The sequence below is a fragment of the Gorilla gorilla genome, chromosome 13 (genome assembly GCF_029281585.2).
Source record: "Gorilla gorilla gorilla isolate KB3781 chromosome 13, NHGRI_mGorGor1-v2.1_pri, whole genome shotgun sequence".
Taxonomy (NCBI): domain Eukaryota; kingdom Metazoa; phylum Chordata; class Mammalia; order Primates; family Hominidae; genus Gorilla; species Gorilla gorilla.
This window is the reverse complement of record NC_073237.2, coordinates 125,464,757-125,481,620: the sequence shown is the minus strand read 5'-3', so window position 1 is coordinate 125,481,620 and position 16,864 is coordinate 125,464,757. Positions and strand designations below refer to the sequence as shown.

The 16,864-nt window shown below is 55.5% G+C and overlaps 1 protein-coding gene across 4 annotated transcripts; it reads right to left on the bottom strand.

Moving 5' to 3' along the window:
- Positions 1–800: 800 nt before the first annotated feature.
- On the bottom strand, positions 801–10,510 carry DOLPP1 (dolichyldiphosphatase 1). 4 transcript variants are annotated; one of them, XM_004048712.5, is made up of 8 exons: positions 10,022–10,510; positions 6,465–6,565; positions 6,120–6,204; positions 5,921–6,020; positions 5,611–5,709; positions 4,958–5,086; positions 4,427–4,516; positions 801–2,250 (listed from the first exon to the last, which is right to left on the bottom strand). In XM_004048712.5, the coding sequence occupies exons 1-8, from the start codon at positions 10,095–10,097 to the stop codon at positions 2,214–2,216; spliced, it is 717 nt and encodes a 238-aa protein (XP_004048760.1). In that variant the 5' UTR covers positions 10,098–10,510; the 3' UTR covers positions 801–2,213. The 4 variants fall into 4 exon arrangements, with proteins under 4 accessions (XP_004048760.1, XP_063552856.1, XP_004048761.1 ...); XM_063696786.1 differs by lacking the exon at positions 10,022–10,510 and adding an exon at positions 8,560–9,984; XM_004048713.5 differs by lacking the exon at positions 4,958–5,086 and having other exon boundaries at positions 10,022–10,315.
- Positions 10,511–16,864: the final 6,354 nt, after the last annotated feature.

The window sequence follows — 16,864 nt, the reverse complement described above, 5'->3', positions numbered from 1 at the left end:
ATCATTCCAGTATTTGAAGAATTTGTGGGTTTGTTTCTATTATCTGTTTTCTGCTGCTTCTCCATCATGGTGTCTTTTTTCCTTTTATATTTGATCATCTTTGTCCACATATATTTGTTTTTGAGATGGGGTTTTTCTCAGGCTGGAGTGCAGTGGCGTGATCACAGTTGGCTGCAGCCTTGACTCCCGGGCTCAAGCAATCGTCCCACCTCAGCCCCTCGAGTAGCTAGGACCACAGGTGTGCACCACCACGCCTAGCTCATTTTAAAAAAAATATTTTGTAGAGACAGGGTCTTGCTACGTTGCCCAGGCTGGTCTCAAACTCCTGGGCTCAAATGATCCTCCTCCTTTGGCCTCCCAAAGTGCTGAAATTACAGGCGTGAGCCACTGTGTCAGACCAAGTGTAGATGTTTATCCTGGCACATTCTGAAGGGCACACTGGCTGCCCCTGAGTCCTCAAGGCTGTCCCACAGAGGAGGAACGAGGTTCAGTGAGAGGAGGGCCAGCGCCACACAGGGAGGGAGACTGATAGTGAAAAGAGGAAAACTTCCTAAGGCTGAGAGTGTCCAGGTTTGGTATGGTGGCCCTCAGTGAGGTCCCCTGGAGGGATGTAATCAGAAGCTGGACAGACCCTGACAGGAAATGCCGCAGAGGTCATTCAGACCCCTACTGTGGGCTAAAAGGGACTAGATCACTTCTGGTTTTATGGTCTTCACCGTATCCTTGCCCCTAAGGGTCATGTGTCCCCACAGCTGCCCCAATCTCCTCTCCTGAGCTCAGTCAGCAAGTGCTCAAGCTGCCAGAGTTTACGGTTTTATTTTAAAACAATAGTAAACAATTAAATCAAACCACCTCATACTCAGCTTGTCTCAGGCAAAAAGTAAAAAATAAAAATAACGGGAGGGAAACATGGAAACCGACCTACCTTCCCTAGAAATAAGCCCCTGGTCCTGGCATCTGGAATGGCTTTTGGACACTGCCTTTAACAAATGAGAAAAGAAAGCACCAAAACATTGTGCTTCAGCAGCAGGTTAGGAAACTCCACAAAGAAAGGGGTGGGGAGGATTCGAACACAGATCCCGAGTGACCCAGCTCAGTCCTCAAAACTTCTGAGAGTCTGGAGGCGTCTCCTCTCCACAACTCCCTTTCAGAGTGACTTAGAGATGGGGGTCCCTTTAAGAAGAGCCCTCCCACGAACCAGGCTGATAGGGATCTGTGAGCCCACACCCCAGACACAGGTTTGAGGGAGACCCCAAGCAGGTTCCCAGCTGGTCAGAGATGGGTCAGGAAGGACAAGGACATATTCAGAGCACACAGAGGGAAGGACGAGGGACTTCGGGTGCCCGCTGCCTCACTCCTCTCCTCACGGCTCCTTCCCATTTTGTTCACGTGGGGATGAAGAGTAACTGCTACTGGATGGCAGGACAAGAAAGAGCTGTAAACAGCTTGGGTCTGCTCACCCAAATGTGCAGGCTCCTTTGTCAGAAAGCGATTATTGTCTTAGGGACAGGGGACCAGAGAAAGCCCTTGTGGTGTTGGGTCAGTACGGGGTAGAACACAACGACAGCAGCCGCCAGACGCGTGCTCGCTCTGGGCCCTGCCCCCAGACAGGGAAACACTGACCGAGGTTCTGGAACGGCAACGGTGGCAGGGAGGGTGTGGGGTATGCTCCCCTCCTCCCGGCACCCAGGCCACCCCGGCCCAGGGAGAGGCAGTCTGCCCTCTGGGCATAGGGCGAAGGGCCTGGGAAGCTGACCGGGAGCCCTCTGTTCACAGGGCAGCCACCGGAGAGCAGATTCTTCCAGCTCCAAAATCCTGCCTGCCTCTGACAAAACCAAAAAATAAATAGTGTGTACTTCTCACGCCACCTGGAATTCCTGGCCCCGAGACCAGAGGCGCGAGCCCTCCTCCTCCACCCCACACCCAGGTGCCCATGCCGAGGGCACTTCCTGCCCAGCCAGGGGCTGGCAGCAGCACAGCGAGGGTCTCTGGCCACGGCCCCCAGGCAGCAGGCCCCCCAGGGTCCTGGTTGAGGGGCTGGTTCAGCCCTTTGGTCCACCTTGTTCATTAAAATTAAAATAAGAAAAAAAAAGGCTCCACTTGGTGACTTGGGTCTGTAGAGGTCTCTGCTTCGTCCCTGTCTGTCATCCTGTCCATCCTGCAAGGCATCGTGCGGGCCAGATCTGGAGGCTGGACCCAGCCACAACCACTGGTCACTGTAGTTTCGTCCCCAGCTTGCGTTGTCTGTTCCTGCAAAACGGGATGGGGGTCAGATGTGGAGACACCTGGTGTTCAGTGACCTACAGCTGTCCCCACCCCACCCGTAGTCCCAACTAAGTAGGCAAATGCCCACACCCAGTAGCCAGCGATTGACCTGAACTGGGCCAATCAGAGCACCTGCCCTGGGAATGGCACCTAGACAGGGCTGATCTCCCCGGCGAGGCCTGTACCTCAGTTATCTCAGCTCTGCAATCCCAGAAGTGGAGTCAGGGGATTGGGGCAGGGGTAGGGACCAGGATGAGACTACAGAGGCAAGAGGGACCTGGCTGGGTTCCAATTAGTTATGGGGAGTTTCGCTTTATAGACGAGGCAGCACAAGTGGGCTCAGTTGTTATTGATCAAAACAGAAGTACAGAAATGTAGTGAGCTCCCCATCCGGGAGGTATGCAAGCGAAAGCAGGAGAACTACTGATGGAGGTTACTGAGAGGATTTGAGCACCCAACTTGGGCTGTGGCTATATCCACAGTGGGCCCAGGAACCTGAGGGAACCAGGGCCAATCACCCCCATTTTCTAGAGGGGCTGACAGAGACTCAGTAGAGGAGAATGGGGTTTGTCTAGGGTCCCAGTTAAAATCTAGAAACCTGACTGGTCCTGTGTGATCTGTCCCCAGCCTCATCCCACAACACACCCCTTGCTCCCTGGGCTCCAGCCCCGGCAGCCTCCGTCTGGTGCAGTCACCAAGCTTTGTCAGCTTCAGGAGTTGTGCATGCCCTTCCCTCTGCTGAGAACGTTCCCCCCAACCCCCCCCCCCAACACCCTCCCCACCCCCTACCCTCCCCATCCCTCTATCCCCCCCACCTCCCCCCACCCCCAGCTCCCACGTCCCCACATAGGCTCCCGACACAAGCTGTTAGGCCACAGCACTGATCACATAGGCAGGTGCGTCGCAGCTCTTCCCTGCCTGCCGTGAACACAGTGAGCAGGGAACCATGGCTGTCACTGTGCTTGCCCCCAGCACACAGCCTGGCACGAACAGGTGTGCCCTGAGATTTTGGTAAATGAAGGCAGGTGGAGGCCGGCCAGGCGGGGCAGGGCAGAGTGAGGCAGGGCAGGCCAGTGAGAGATCAGCGGGGCCAGCTGGGACCTTTCTGCCTCTAATGGGATTGCCTGCCCTAACCCCCTCCAATCCCCTTTCCTCATGGATCCCTGGCTTTGCTCTTAAGCTCTTTAGGATAATTTGGACCTTGATGCACTAAACACGTTTCCTGGCTGCTAGGACGCCCCACCCTACCCCGCCCCACAGTCCCTCTCAGCCTGCCTAGAAACCTCCCAGGCTTCCTCTGGAGCCTCAGCTCCCCTCTGAATCCAGAGAAGGGCCAGCCTTCGGCCGGGCGAGGTGGCTCACACCTGTAATCCCAGCACTTTGGGAGGCCGAGGCGGGTGGATCACGAAGTCAGGAGATTGAGACCATCCTGGCTAACACGGTGAAACCCCGTCTCTACTACAAAATACAAAAAATTAGCCGGGCGTGGTGGCGGGCGCCTGTAGTCCCAGCTACTCGGGAGGCTGAGGCAGGAGAATGGTGTGAACAAGGGAGGCAGAGGTTGCAGTGAGCCGAGATCGCGCCACTGCACTCCAGCCTGGGCGACAGAGCGAGACTCCGTCTCAAAAAAAAAAAAAAAAAGAAAGAAAAGAAAAGCCAGCCTTCCCACTCCCCTAGGAACCCCACCCAGGATTTGGGGTGAATGAAACAGCATGAGTCAGGAGTCTCCAAAGCTCAGCTCTGTCCTGACTTGCTGCACAACTACAGGCTGGCCTCCTAACTCAATGTGCCTCAGTTTACCCAGGCCTAAGAAAGCATCTGGACTAATCCCTAGGGATGTCCACACACAGGAGCCCTGAGAACCTCAGCTGCCCAGCTCTCTGGTTCTGGGCTGCAGAGGTTAAAAGCATGGGCCCTGGGCCAGACAGCCTGGGTTCACCACCCTGCTCCCCCACCCACTATCTGCAAGATCTCGAGCAAGTGACTTCTCTCCTCCAAGCTTCAGTTTCATCATCTGCAAAATGGGGGTCACAGCAGGATTCAATGAGTTAATGCAAGAGAAGTGCTTAGGCAGGCGCGAGGCTCCCGGAGAGCCCTCCAAACATGGATGCAGAGGCTGCCTATGGCTGGCCCAGTGAGCACTGCTGTCCCCTGAACTCACCTGGCTTCTGCCCGGGTTACCGTGTACTCAAACCAGAGTACGTTGGGAATGAGGCTTGTGTCTCGGATTAGGAAGAACTCGGAGACAGGCCTGGAGAGACAGACATCAGAGAGCCAGGGGCACATCAGGGCATGAGTCTGTTACCATGCCAGCCATCCCCACCATTGCCCAGGGCTGGCACGGCACCCGCCCCAACTGCCTAGAGTCTTTGCCTGGCCTGAGACCCCAGAGCCACTGAGAGACCCAGCTATGTCACCTGTGTCACCTCAGGCAGGGGCACTGTCCCACGGCACACACAGCCCAGCAGGACTCAGGCTTCTAAGTCCCTGAGAACCTAGGCAAGGACAGAGGATGGCACTCTGGCTTCCGGGCCTGAGGAAACCCCCTGTGTCTCTGCCACAAACCCTGGGGCACTGGGGCCTTCCCAGGGAGACAGGGGCTGGGGTCAAGACTCCTAGGTCCGCCCACTGATGGCCCCACCCACAGGAGGGGACAGGGCCCACAGTGCCCAGGAAGGCAGGAGGCAGTTACCAGGCTGCTATCCTGGGGAACAGCGGGGTGAGGACCTCCTGGGTGAAGATGAACCAGGCGATGGCCATGAGGCCTCCAGCGATGCCTCCATAGAGCACCTGGCTCCAGGTGTGGTACAGCAGGTAGACCCTGGGCCAAGGCCAGAAGCGAAGTATGTGAGAGCCAGTCAGACACAGGCCCGCACAATCCCCACTGCCCATGTGCCAGCTTCCCAGGGACCTGTGCCCGCACATGTGGAGACACACAGACAGGACACTGACTCCACGGGGCACGGCCTCAGATCCACTTCCAAGTGGGAGGGCGCTGGACCCCAAACACAGCTCTCCCATCTGTAGCAGTGAAGGGCCAGCTGGGATCTGCCTGCCTCCCATCTAGCCCTTGACCTCTGAATTTGTCTACAGTGGGCTCCTCCGGAACACTGGGAAGAGATGGCTGATACGTGGAGTTGGTCCCAGAATCTTGGGCTCAGTGCGGACTGGGCTAGAAGGGGCAGCTGGAGCCCTGTCCTTTTAAAACTAGAGGTCTGGGACCCCTTTTCCAGTCCTGCACTACAGGTTCTGGGACTAGGGTCCATGGTGGGGTCCGACAGGGACCAGGAACCAGCAGGACACCACATGGGCAGGGTGCAGGCAGGGGCTCTCCCTCCTCCATACCTGCTGTAGGAGACTAGGAAGGCCACAGCGAGGAGTCCCAGGGAGAGCACGTGCCTCCACAGCAAGTCCAGGAACCTGGCGTTGTTTGTTTGGTGCATTCTGCGAAAACAGGTCCACCAGATGACCTCAGCCCACAGCCCAGCCCAGGCCTCCCAAACAGTCCCTGGCCCCATCCAAATGCTCCCTGGGTACCTTCTGCCTCCGCTGCAGCCCCTCCCACCCCAGGGGCATCCGAAGGGCTAGCAGTGAGTCCCTAGCAGAACTCGGCCTGAGCCAGTTCAGGGCCATCCTGACCGGGGTGGAAACTCACCTTAAATACAGGAAAAGGAAGGAATAGACGGAGAAGAACCACATAAACTGGGAATGGCTGGAGGGCATCCCGTACTTGGTGCCCACTGCTGTGTGGGGGCCTGGGAGAGAGAGGAGACCAGGGCATCACGGGAGGATGCAGACCTCCCAGTAACGCCCCAACCTGGGGGAACCTCAAGCCCTCGCAGCTGAGGCCCTACCTCCACAGGGCCGTGGCTCCTGGATGACGTTTTTGATCAGCCAGTTGACCCCCTCGTTCAGTGCCAGGCCCCCAAGGAAGGAGATCTGCTGGGGAAGATGCATGGTCAGCTGGGCCTCTGTGCACCTGTTGGCTGCTACCTAGTCCCAAAGACCATGGCCTCTGACTGAACCTCCCAGCCCAACAGGTGAGTAACCTAGAACCAGCCAGGAGGCTCCACACACCTGAAGACAGGTGGACGCAGGGATGAGAAGGCAAACCCTGGACTGAGGGGCAGACAGGCTTCCCAAAGCAGGGTGGGGGCACTGGGGGTGGGGTGGGGAGGGTGTGGGCAAGACAGACTCACCGTGTGCAGCTCCCGCTTAAATATGATGAGGGTCACGAAACCGACGATGACAAATACAGGGCTGAGGCTCAGGTAGGCAAGGAGGTGGCCAGAGAGATCACCTGGCAAGACAGAGAACAGAATCAGGAGGACAGGGCACAGGCATCAGAAGAGGGACCAGCCCCCTACAAGTAAGGCCTGATCGGGAAAGGAGGTCCCGGCAGGGCCTGGAGAATGGAGGCCAGGCAGCCACGGACACCTGTTTACCAGCCAATTGTGCCAACTCAGTCACAGCCATACGTGATGCTGTCTACTACTTAGCACTAAAGTGCACACAGCATGCGTTTAAAGCAGGTGCCTTCACTGTTCCCATTCTATAGATGAAGAAACTGAATTCCAGTGTGACTGGACTCGCCCAAGGTCACACAGCCAGAAGGAGGTGGGACCAGGACTAAAGTCCAAGTCTCTGACCTGTTCCAGACACTAGACCAATCCTTCCTGTCAAAGCAGGAAGGTGAACCTGGCCTGGTGACTCCAGAGGTGGAGCCTGGGACCTGGGAGGCAGCCTGGCAGGCACATGACAGCCACACACTGTTGTGCTGGGGCTGCCCTGGCTGAGCCCTGGGCCTCCAGGGAAATCCGACGTTCTCTGGACACCACACAGACTTGGGTCCACACTGAAGACTCGGACAGAAACCAAGCCCAATAGGGCGACGGTAATAGCTGCGCGCCGCTTCTCTGGCAGGAAACTGCCTACCTATTGATTACCAGCTTCTGACACTCCCATCACTCCTGGGATGGAGGCAGCAGAGGAACACTGGCCCCTTTTAGGAGATGGGGACACTCAAGCTGAGAATCCAAGGGCAGGGGAGGCTGAGTCTGAAGGCCACCCTCACCACTTGAGACAGGCAGCTATGTAGCCACTCTGGGGTCTGAGGGCATGGTTCAGCTCCTATGCCCACACTCGCTGGCTGCATGAACTGAGGCAAGGATTCAAGCCTCAGCTCACCCACTTGTGGAATAGGGATATCAATGCCTACCTCCTACAGCTGCATGAGACTCAATGAGATGGGACCTGTGAGACACCCAGCTTGGTCCCTGGCAACCAGGACACTTCCATGTTGGGGCAGAGGTGGAGAGAACCCAGTGTGGGAAATGGTCCACGCCACCAGCCTCACACAAGCAGCAGGGAAGGTGTCCACAGAGGGCTGAGCCCAGATTCCAGGGCTGAAGACATAGACACACACATGCCCGGTCTCATCCACACACAGGATCCTACCCAGCCCATCCTACCCAGGATCAGACTGGCCTGGAGTTGGTCTGGGAGAGCAGAGAAGCCCAGCTAAGTGCCTGGGTTCAAGTGCTGGTGCTGCCACAGTCCCACTGGGTGACAGTGGGTGAGTCCCTTCTCTTTCCTGGGCCTCTCCACTATGAAGCTCACCCTCACAGCACTGGGCTATGAAGATAGTGAGTGACTGGTACCCCCAAAGCTTTAGCCATCTCCATAGCCTGTCCCAGAGCCAGCACTACCCTGGGGTTTTCCTGAAGATGCTACCAGGGACTCTGGCCTCTCTACTCTCTGATCCAAGTCCCCTCAGGCCTCCCACTGCCCTTAGGACAAGTTCCCCCTCAGCCCAGCTCATCTGGCCCTGCACAGTCCTGGCCCTGCTTCCCTCTCACCCTCTGCTCCAGTTCCAAGGACCAAATTCGAGTTCCCTGAGCGCACCGTGCCCTGTCCTACTTCTGGACCTTTGCACACAGTTTCCCCCCACCTGGGACGCTCTCTGGGTGAACTCAACAAAAAACTAAGAACCCACCACAGTGGCAAAAAAAAGACACATATGTCCCTGCTAGTGCAGAGCTTGCAGTCTGACGGGAGAATCTGCCATCCAGACTCAGTTCATGATCCACTAATGTAGATATCAGGACAGCATCTGGGAGTAGAGACGGGGTCTCTTTATACCCCACTCTATCCCCCAAGCCCAGCACAGGGCCTGGCTCTTAACTGGGCTCAAAAACTGTTGAATGAATGAAGTAAGCAAGTGACGGTGTGAAGAGGGGTGTGACGGAGAAGTGCAGGGAACCATGGAAGCATTAATAGGGGACTAGACCTCACCAGATGCTCCAGGCTCAGCCAGGTCCATCACAGCCTGTATCATGCTGCACACAACTGCCTGCCAGGTTCCTTCTGGCTTGTTGGATTGTGAGCACTCCAAGAAGCTACTCTGAGGCCAGGAGGGGAAGCTGTGAAGGTGCAGAGGCCTTAGCAAGTCTTTCCCCACCTCCAGGCTTTGGCTTTCCTCTTATAAAGCAGCTGGTTTTCATAGTGCAGGAATGCAGGGATATTTCAGGCCTGTTAAGCATTCTAAAAACCAGAGCTAGCCGAGGGCCTAGCACTCAGAAGTGTTCAGTGGATATTGACTGAATGAATGAATGGATGGATGAATGGTAGACAGGCAGGCAGGCAGGGCCCAGCACCTGGCAGGGCCATACCACCCCCAGTACAACCCAGAACACCAGGGTCAGAGTTCTTTGGCATTCAGTCCTGGTGCCCTCAGCGGAGCCAGGTTCTCACATCTCGCAAGACAGCAGCAGGAGCAGGCCCTTCCCAGGCAACCAGGGCTCAATGAGGGGCTCCAGCCTTCCCTGGCACTCAACCATCTTACCCAGGGAGGGTCCTGGAAGGTGGGATAACATTAACTGCAGGTATTTACCGAACGCTTACTGCATGCCGGGCACTGTGCTCGGCCCTTCTTGTGCCTCCTGCTATTTGATGCTCATACCATCACCAGAAGGTAAGCACTGTAATCAGTCCCACTTTAGAGATGAATTAACTTAAGCAGAGGCAGGCACCTGCACAAGGCCTCAGCCTCAACTGGAGCCCAGATGGGTCTGACCCCCACGCCCAGGCTCTGCGCCACTCTTACTAGACAGCCTCCAGAACGCCGCTAATGGACCTCTCAACTGGAAAGCCCTGCGCTTCGAGAGGTGTGTCTGATGGGAAGCTCCAGAAGTCAAGTTCCCGGAGGCTGCCCGCCCCCTCATCGGGTCCTCTCTCTTGTGGAATCGTGCCCCGCTCAGGGCGTGGCACCACAAGTACTCAAAAGCCTGGCTTCGGCTTGCACACTCCCAGCAACGGGGAGCTCTTTCTCTTACAAGCAGCCCAAAGCACTGTTCGAAGGAAACAAGACACTCCCTGCACGCTGGAGCAGGAGTGCGGCCTCTCTGGGACAGGGGAGGGCGGGGAAGAAGGGCCAAGGTCCAGGCCAGGGATCTTTTCTCGCCTCACACAGATCCCCACCCCATTTCAGCCCACCGGCGCCCCGGGACCCGGGGGAGCGCCCTGGCCGCGCAGCCGCACAGTGCGCGAGCGAGCGCCTCACAATTTCGCCCAGCTCATCCCCGCACCACTGCGCCTGCGCGGCGCGAGCGCCGGCCGAGCCCCTCCGTGGTTCACTATCTGACAGTTCCCACCCCGGTTCCCCGGCGCCCCCTCCGCGGGCTCGCGCAGGCCGGAGCGCCCGGGACTGAGAGGCCGTCCCTGGGAAGGCGTCCTTGGAGCCGGGACCGCCTTTTACCTGCAGGATATTCGACGTGGGTGAGGGTCACCGGCCGCCATGAAGCGGAGAGCGAGCACTGTCCGTCCGCTGCCATCTTACCCGGAGACCGGGCTTCTTCGAGCAGCCAATGGGGAGCCAGGGGGGCGGTGGTCCTGCCCTATCACGCCGGAGAGGCGCCGTGCACCCAATCGGAGGCCAATATAGGTAGCGGCGCAGCCATTCAGCGTGCAGGCCGTGGGGGCTGGCCCGAGCGGCGAATCAGAGAGCGGGGCCCCTGGGAGCCAACGAGCCGCCCCAGCTGGCGCCCAATCTGGGGCGAGCGCAGGTAGGCATCTGGCCAATCAGAGAAGGGGAGGGTTCCAGCACAGAACAGGGAGCATAACAGCCAATCAGAAGGTGAGGCTGCCTCAGCTTGTGGTCAGGGCGGGCCAATCAGGCGCTGGCTTTGGGGGCGTGTTGAACTTTGGTGGGAGCTTTGGTTCGGCTGGGACCTGCGCCCTGAATGAAGGCTTCCCTGGTACCCCCTGCCGATCCGCGGTCTTGGGGACCTGCGCGTCCGACAGCGCGTGCTCGAAGAGGAGAGGCAACCTCAGCTCCAGGGGGTTTGAACCGACCCACTTTCAGTTACGAGTAAACTGAGACCAGAGAGCAGAGGGGGCTTATTTCCCTCTGCCCCATACTGGCCGGCGAAAGGGCAAGTCACACAGAGCAGGCGACCTTTTTGTCAAAAGTGTGTGGGGCGGGGCGCGCACTAGGCGCCCTAAACGCTGGACTGAACAGAGAAGCTTAATTGATACTTAAGAGTGGAAGCTTAGCTACAGTTAAGGACTCCTTCCTCCTTTCATTCATTTAACAAATATTTATTGATTCAGTCACGTCTATGCTACTTAATGAGGCGTCTTGGGAGCATTTCAAACAAGAAGTCGGTTTTCCACCTACCCCTCAGTTTTCCCAAGACATTCCTGCGTGAACAGCCACACCTTCCCACCCGCCTTCACCTCTCCTACCCGACTCTGTCTCTGGCTGGATTGGATTACAGTGCAGGTAAGGTGGGCTGGGAGGGCTCAGCCTCTTGTCTCCTGCCGCTAGCATGTGCTGTTTTTGTCTGTTTGTTTGTTTTTTGAGACAGGGTCTTGCTCTGAGGCCCAGGCTGGAGTGCAGTGGAACGATCTCGCTCAGCCTCTTGGGTCCAAGTGATTCTCCTGTCTCAGCCTCCCGAGTAGCTGTGACTACAGGCGCGCACCACCGCATCCGGCTAATTTTTGCATTTTTAGTAGAGACCGGGTCTTACCATGTTGGCCAGGCTGGTCTCGAACTCCTGGCCTCAGGTGATCCACCTGCCTCGGCTCCCAAAATGCTGAGATTACAAGCGTGAGCCGCCATGCCCAGCTAATTTTTTTTTTTTTTTTTTGAGACGGAGTCTCGCTCTGTTGCCTAGGCTGGAGTGCAGTGGCACGCCCGGCTAATTTTCGTATTTTTCGTAGAGACGGGGTTTCACCGTGTTTTCAGGATGGTCTTGATCTCCTGACCTCGTGATCCGCCCACCTCGGCCTCCCAAGGTGCTGGGATTACAGGTGTGAGCCACCGCCCCTGGCCACCATGTGCTGTTTTGCTGCATGGGATGTACTGCCTCTCCTGCCCTACTTTGCCCAGCCCAATCTGGCTCAGGTGTCTCCTCGACTTACAGGTTTCCACAGCCAAGTGAGGGGCCAGTACTGGGCTCTCACGGTTGCATTTCCTGTCCTTTCTCAGCCCTGACCTCACTGGACTGTAATCGGCTCCTTATCCCTCCCAGTCAGCGGCGGCTCTCAGACTTCATAGAGTGCCGAGATCAGCCTGTAGAAAACAGATTCCTGGGTCACAATGGGGCCTGGGTTGGTCCAGCAGGTCTGAGTTGGAGCCTAGGTGTCTGCATTCTTATGTGCTCCGGTGGTTCTGATACAGGTGGTTACAGCCACCACTGGAGAAACTCTGGGCAACATGAGGACAGGGCCTGGTACATCCTGAGCCTGGTCCAGACCAGACCTAGAGCAAGTGTCTGATAAGTGACATGAGCGCCCCTGAGGTGAGTTGAGAATTACCCAGGAAATCCCACTGAGAGTGGCTCTGTCTGCGAGTCGCCAGGCCAGTAGAGCGGGGACCGAGCTGGCCTGTGTGGCCGGAGATGATGGCGACTCAGAACCCACCAAAGAGCCCAGAAGGCCCACTGCCCTGCTGTGAGCACTCCCAGCCTGGGCTTGTCGGGGTCAGCTGGCCTCGGTTTCCTCAGGCACTGCCATTATTAGCCTCTGAGAAGCAGGAGGTGTGAGGAGCGGGCCAGGAGCTTCCCAGAATAGTTCCCTGGGACAGGGCAGCCATCCATGATCTGGGCCACATTGCCGCTCCCAAATAGGCCTTGGGAGCAAAGTCCATGAAATGCAGGCCTGTCAGTGCTGGGAGCCTCCCGAGGGAGGATGAGGATGAGGAACTACGAAATGAGAGGGAGTTACCCAGGGAGGGTTTTCCTGGCAGAGAGAACAGTGTAAGCCAGTGTCCTGGGGCCCGCGTGTGGCTGGATGAAGTGGGCAAGAGGGAAAGAAGGGGTAAGGTGGTGGGGAGGAGGTCCACAGGGGCCTGACCACCCAAAACTTTGAGGGCACTGTTAGTGGTGGGGACAGAGGGGAGCTCTGAAGGATGGGTTTGTTGTTGGGTTTGGTTTGGTTTTCTTGTTTAAAATAGAACATTCAGGGCAGGCACGGTGACTAAACCTGTAGTCCCAGCACTTTGAGAGGCCGAGGCGGGAGGATCGCTTGAGCCCAGGAGTTCAAGACTAGCTGGGCAATACAGCAAGACTTCATCTCTACAAACAAATTTTTAAAAATTAGCCAGGCATGGTGGTGCACACCTATGGTCCCAGTTACTCGGGAGGCTGAGATGGGAGGATCACATGAGCTGGGGAGGTAAAGGCTACAGTGAGCTGTGATCCTGCCGCTACACTTCAGCCTGGGCAGCAAAGCAAGACCCTGTCTCAAAAATATGGCTGGGTTGTAATCCCAGCACTTTGGGAGGCCGAGGCAGGTGGATCACCCGAGGTCAGGAGTTCAAGCCCAGCCTGGCCAACATGGTGAAACCCCGTCTCTACTAAAAATACAAAAATTAGCTAGGCGTGGTGGCACACGCCTATAATCACAGCTACTTGGGAGGTTGAGGGAGGAGAATCGCTTGAATGTGGAGGTGGAGGTTGCAGTGAGCAGACATCACACCAGCCTGGGCAACAAGAGTGAAACTCTGTCTCAAAAAAAAAAAATATATATATATATATACATGGCTGGGTGCAGTGGCTCACTCCTGTAATCCCAGCTCTTTGGGAGGCCAAGGCAGGCGGATTACTTGAGGTCAGCAGTTTAAGACCAACCTGGCCAATACGGCAAAACTCCATCTCTACTAAAAATACAAAAATTAGCTGGGTGTGGTGGCATGCACCTGTAGTCCCAGCTACTCAGGAGGCTGAAGCAGGAGAATCGCTTGAACCTGGGAGATGGAGGTTGCAGTGAACCGAGATCGTGCCACTACACTCCAGCCTGGGTGACAGAGCAAGACTGTCTAAAAAAAATATATATATATATATATATACACACACATATATGTATATGTAAATATTTCATACAGAAAATTTCAGAAATCGAATGTATACAGCTTGATGTGGTTTCATAAACTAAGCACACTTGTATAAGCAGCCCCCACATCAGGAACCAGGAACTTAGGGACCCTGGCACCCCTCCAGTCACCCCAGGTGACTTCCAACTTCCGACACCACACCTTCAGTTTGGCTGGATTGTGTAATTTCATTTTTGTTTTGTTTTGTTTTGTTTTGTTTTTGAGGCGGAGTCTCACTCTGTCGCCCAGGCTGGAGTGTAGTGCCGTGATCTCAGCTCACTGCAACCTCCGCTTCCTGGGTTCAAGCGATTCTCATGCCTCGGCCTCACGAGTAGCTGAGACTACAGGTGCGTACCAGCACGCCCAACTAATTTTTTGTAGTTTTAATAGAGACAGGGTTTCACCATGTTGGCCAGGATGGTCTCGATCTCTTCACCTCGTGATCTACCTGCCTCGGCCTCTGAAAGTGCTGGGATTACAGGCGTGAGCCACGGAGCCTGGCCTGGATTGTGGAATTTCTGTCAACGGAAGCCTACAGTCTGCACGTTTTGAGTATGTGGCTTCTTCACTCACATTATGGTTGTGAGCGTTAGCCGTGTTGCGGCCTCCAGTGGAAATTTGCTTCCTCTCGTTGCTGTGCGGTATTCCATGGTGTGAACATTCCACAGTTTATTTCCCATTCTAGTCTTTTTTTATTTTTTGTAGAGACAGGGTCTCGCTGTGTTGCCCAGGCTGGTCTCGAACTCATGACCTCAAACAGTCCTCCCGCCGTAGCCTCCCAAAGTGCTGGGATTACAGATGTGAGCCACTGCGCCCAGCCCCCATTCTAGTCTTGATGGACATTTGGGTGTTTCTAAGTTTGGGGTGTTAGAAGTATTGCTGCTGTGAACCTGTGCATGGCTATGGATTCGTACCTGTGGAATCATAGCTGTGGATTCATTTCTGAGGGAGACGTGCCTAGGAGCCCTTGCAGGGTCCCATGAGATGGATGAGGTGACACAGTCGGACCCAGCTGTTGGACAGGGGCTGGGCGGTGCAGGCATGAATATGGCCAGGAGCCCCAGGGGAGGCTGCCCGAGCTGCCTGCCTCCTCTCTCTGAGCTGAGGGTTTGACCAGTGATGTTCTCGACGCCGGCTCTGCATCCTGAGAGGTGCTGTGTTCTTCTTGTTACCTTCACAACAGCCCTGCAAGGCAGCCCTAAGTGCGCCCAGCTTGTAGCTGAGGACGGCGAGGCTCAGAGTGGCACACTGTTTGCCACGGCCTCCTGGCCCAGGTTCAGAACCTCCTGCGTCTCATGAACCAAACTGCTGGCCACCTCCTCCCACTGCTCCATAGGTTATCAGACAAGCTCTGAAACCCAGGCTTTTCCAGAGCTGTCCCAGGGCAGGGTCTGGCCTTTTACCTCTGGACTTTCCTCTGGCAGGGAGTTCACAGACAAGGTGGCCCTGAGATTAGAGGTACAGAGTCTAATTGCACCACACCCCAGCCACGCTGGTCTGTGCTCAGAGTCCCAGCAAGCCCTTAGGAAACAAGGCTCTCTCCCTCTCTTGGCCTCCGATATGGTTTGACTGTGTCCCCACCCAAATCTCGTCTTGAATTATCGCTCCCATAATTCCCACGTGTTGTGGGAGGGACCCGGTGGGAGGTAATTGAATCATGGAGGTGGTTACCCCCATACTGTTCCTATGGTAGTGAATAAGTCTCATGAGATCTGATGGTTTTATAAGGGGTTCCCCCTTCCGCTTGGCTCTCATTCCCTCTTGCCTGCTGCCATGCAGGACATGCCTTTTGCCTTCCACCATGATCGTGAGGCCTCCCCAGCCACATGGAACTATGAGTCTATTAACATCTTTTTCTTTATAAATTACCCAGTCTTGGATATGTCTTTATCAGCAACATGAAAACAGAGTAATACAGCCTCTTTCCCCAAACATGGTGATGCTGCCTTCTGGGTTGGAGGTTCATTTATTGACTTCAGGAAATATTTGAGTTCCTCAGTCATGCCAGACCACGTGTGGGCATCAGGGATGAAGAGTGAACATAGCCAGCTGGGTGCCACCCTCGGGAAACTGCCATTTCAGTGGAGGCTGTGGAAGCCCTGGATCCCTGTGATGTCAAACTAGAAGTGACAGTTTCGGTTGTAGAAACCTCTGAGAGATGGCCAGGCGTGGTGTCTCCCACCTGTAATCCCAGCACTTTGGGAGGCCGAGGTGGGCGGATCATGAGGTCAGGAGTTCAAGACCAGCCTGACCAATATGGTAAAACCCTGCCTCTACTAAAAATACAAAAATCGCCAGGCACGTTGGCTCACGCCTGTAATCCCAGCACTTTGGGAGGCCAAGGCGGGTGGATCACCTGAGGTCGGGAGTTCAAGACCAGCCTGACCAACATGGAGAAACACCGTCTCTACTAAAAATACAAAATTAGCCAGGGTGGTGGCGCATGCCTGTAATCCCAGCTACTCGGGAGGCTGAGGCAGGAGAATCGCTTGAACCCGGGAGGCGGAGGTTGCGGTGAGCCCAGATGGTGCCGTTGCACTCAAGCCTGGGCAACAAGAGCAAAACTCTGTCTCAAAAAAAAAAAAAAAATACAAAAATTAGCCAGGCATGGTGGTGGGCACCTGTAGTCCCAGCTACTCGGGAGGCTGAGGCAGGAGAATCGCTTGAACCCAGGAGGCAGAGGTTGCAGTGAGCCAACATCACACCACTGCACTCCAGCCTGGGTGACAGTGCAAGACTCCTCAAAAAAAAAAAAAAAAAGAAAAAGAGGAAAAGGTCATTTGCAGAATACTGTGCAGCAACAAGGAAATAAAATACTGAAACGTACCACAGATGGATAAACCTCCAAAACATGCTTCCACCTGAAGAAGCCCAGCACAAAGGCCGCCTATTGGATGATTCCATTTACAGCAAATGCCCAGAAAAGGCAAGTCTACACAGAGAGTAGCTTGATGCTGGCCTGGGACTGGGGAATTTACTATAAGTGGGCATCACAGGGTGATGGAAATGTTCTCAAACCATACTGAGGTAATTGGTACACACCTCTGTAAATTTATTTAAAACAGCATTAAAGCACGTGAATCTATGATGTATGAATTATACCTTATTAAAACTGTTTAAAACAAACCAAAACAAGTTGGGCACAATGGCTCATGCCTCCTATTTTGGGAGGCCAAGGAGGGGGAATTGGTTAAGCTCAGAAGTTCAAGGCCAGCCCGGGCAACA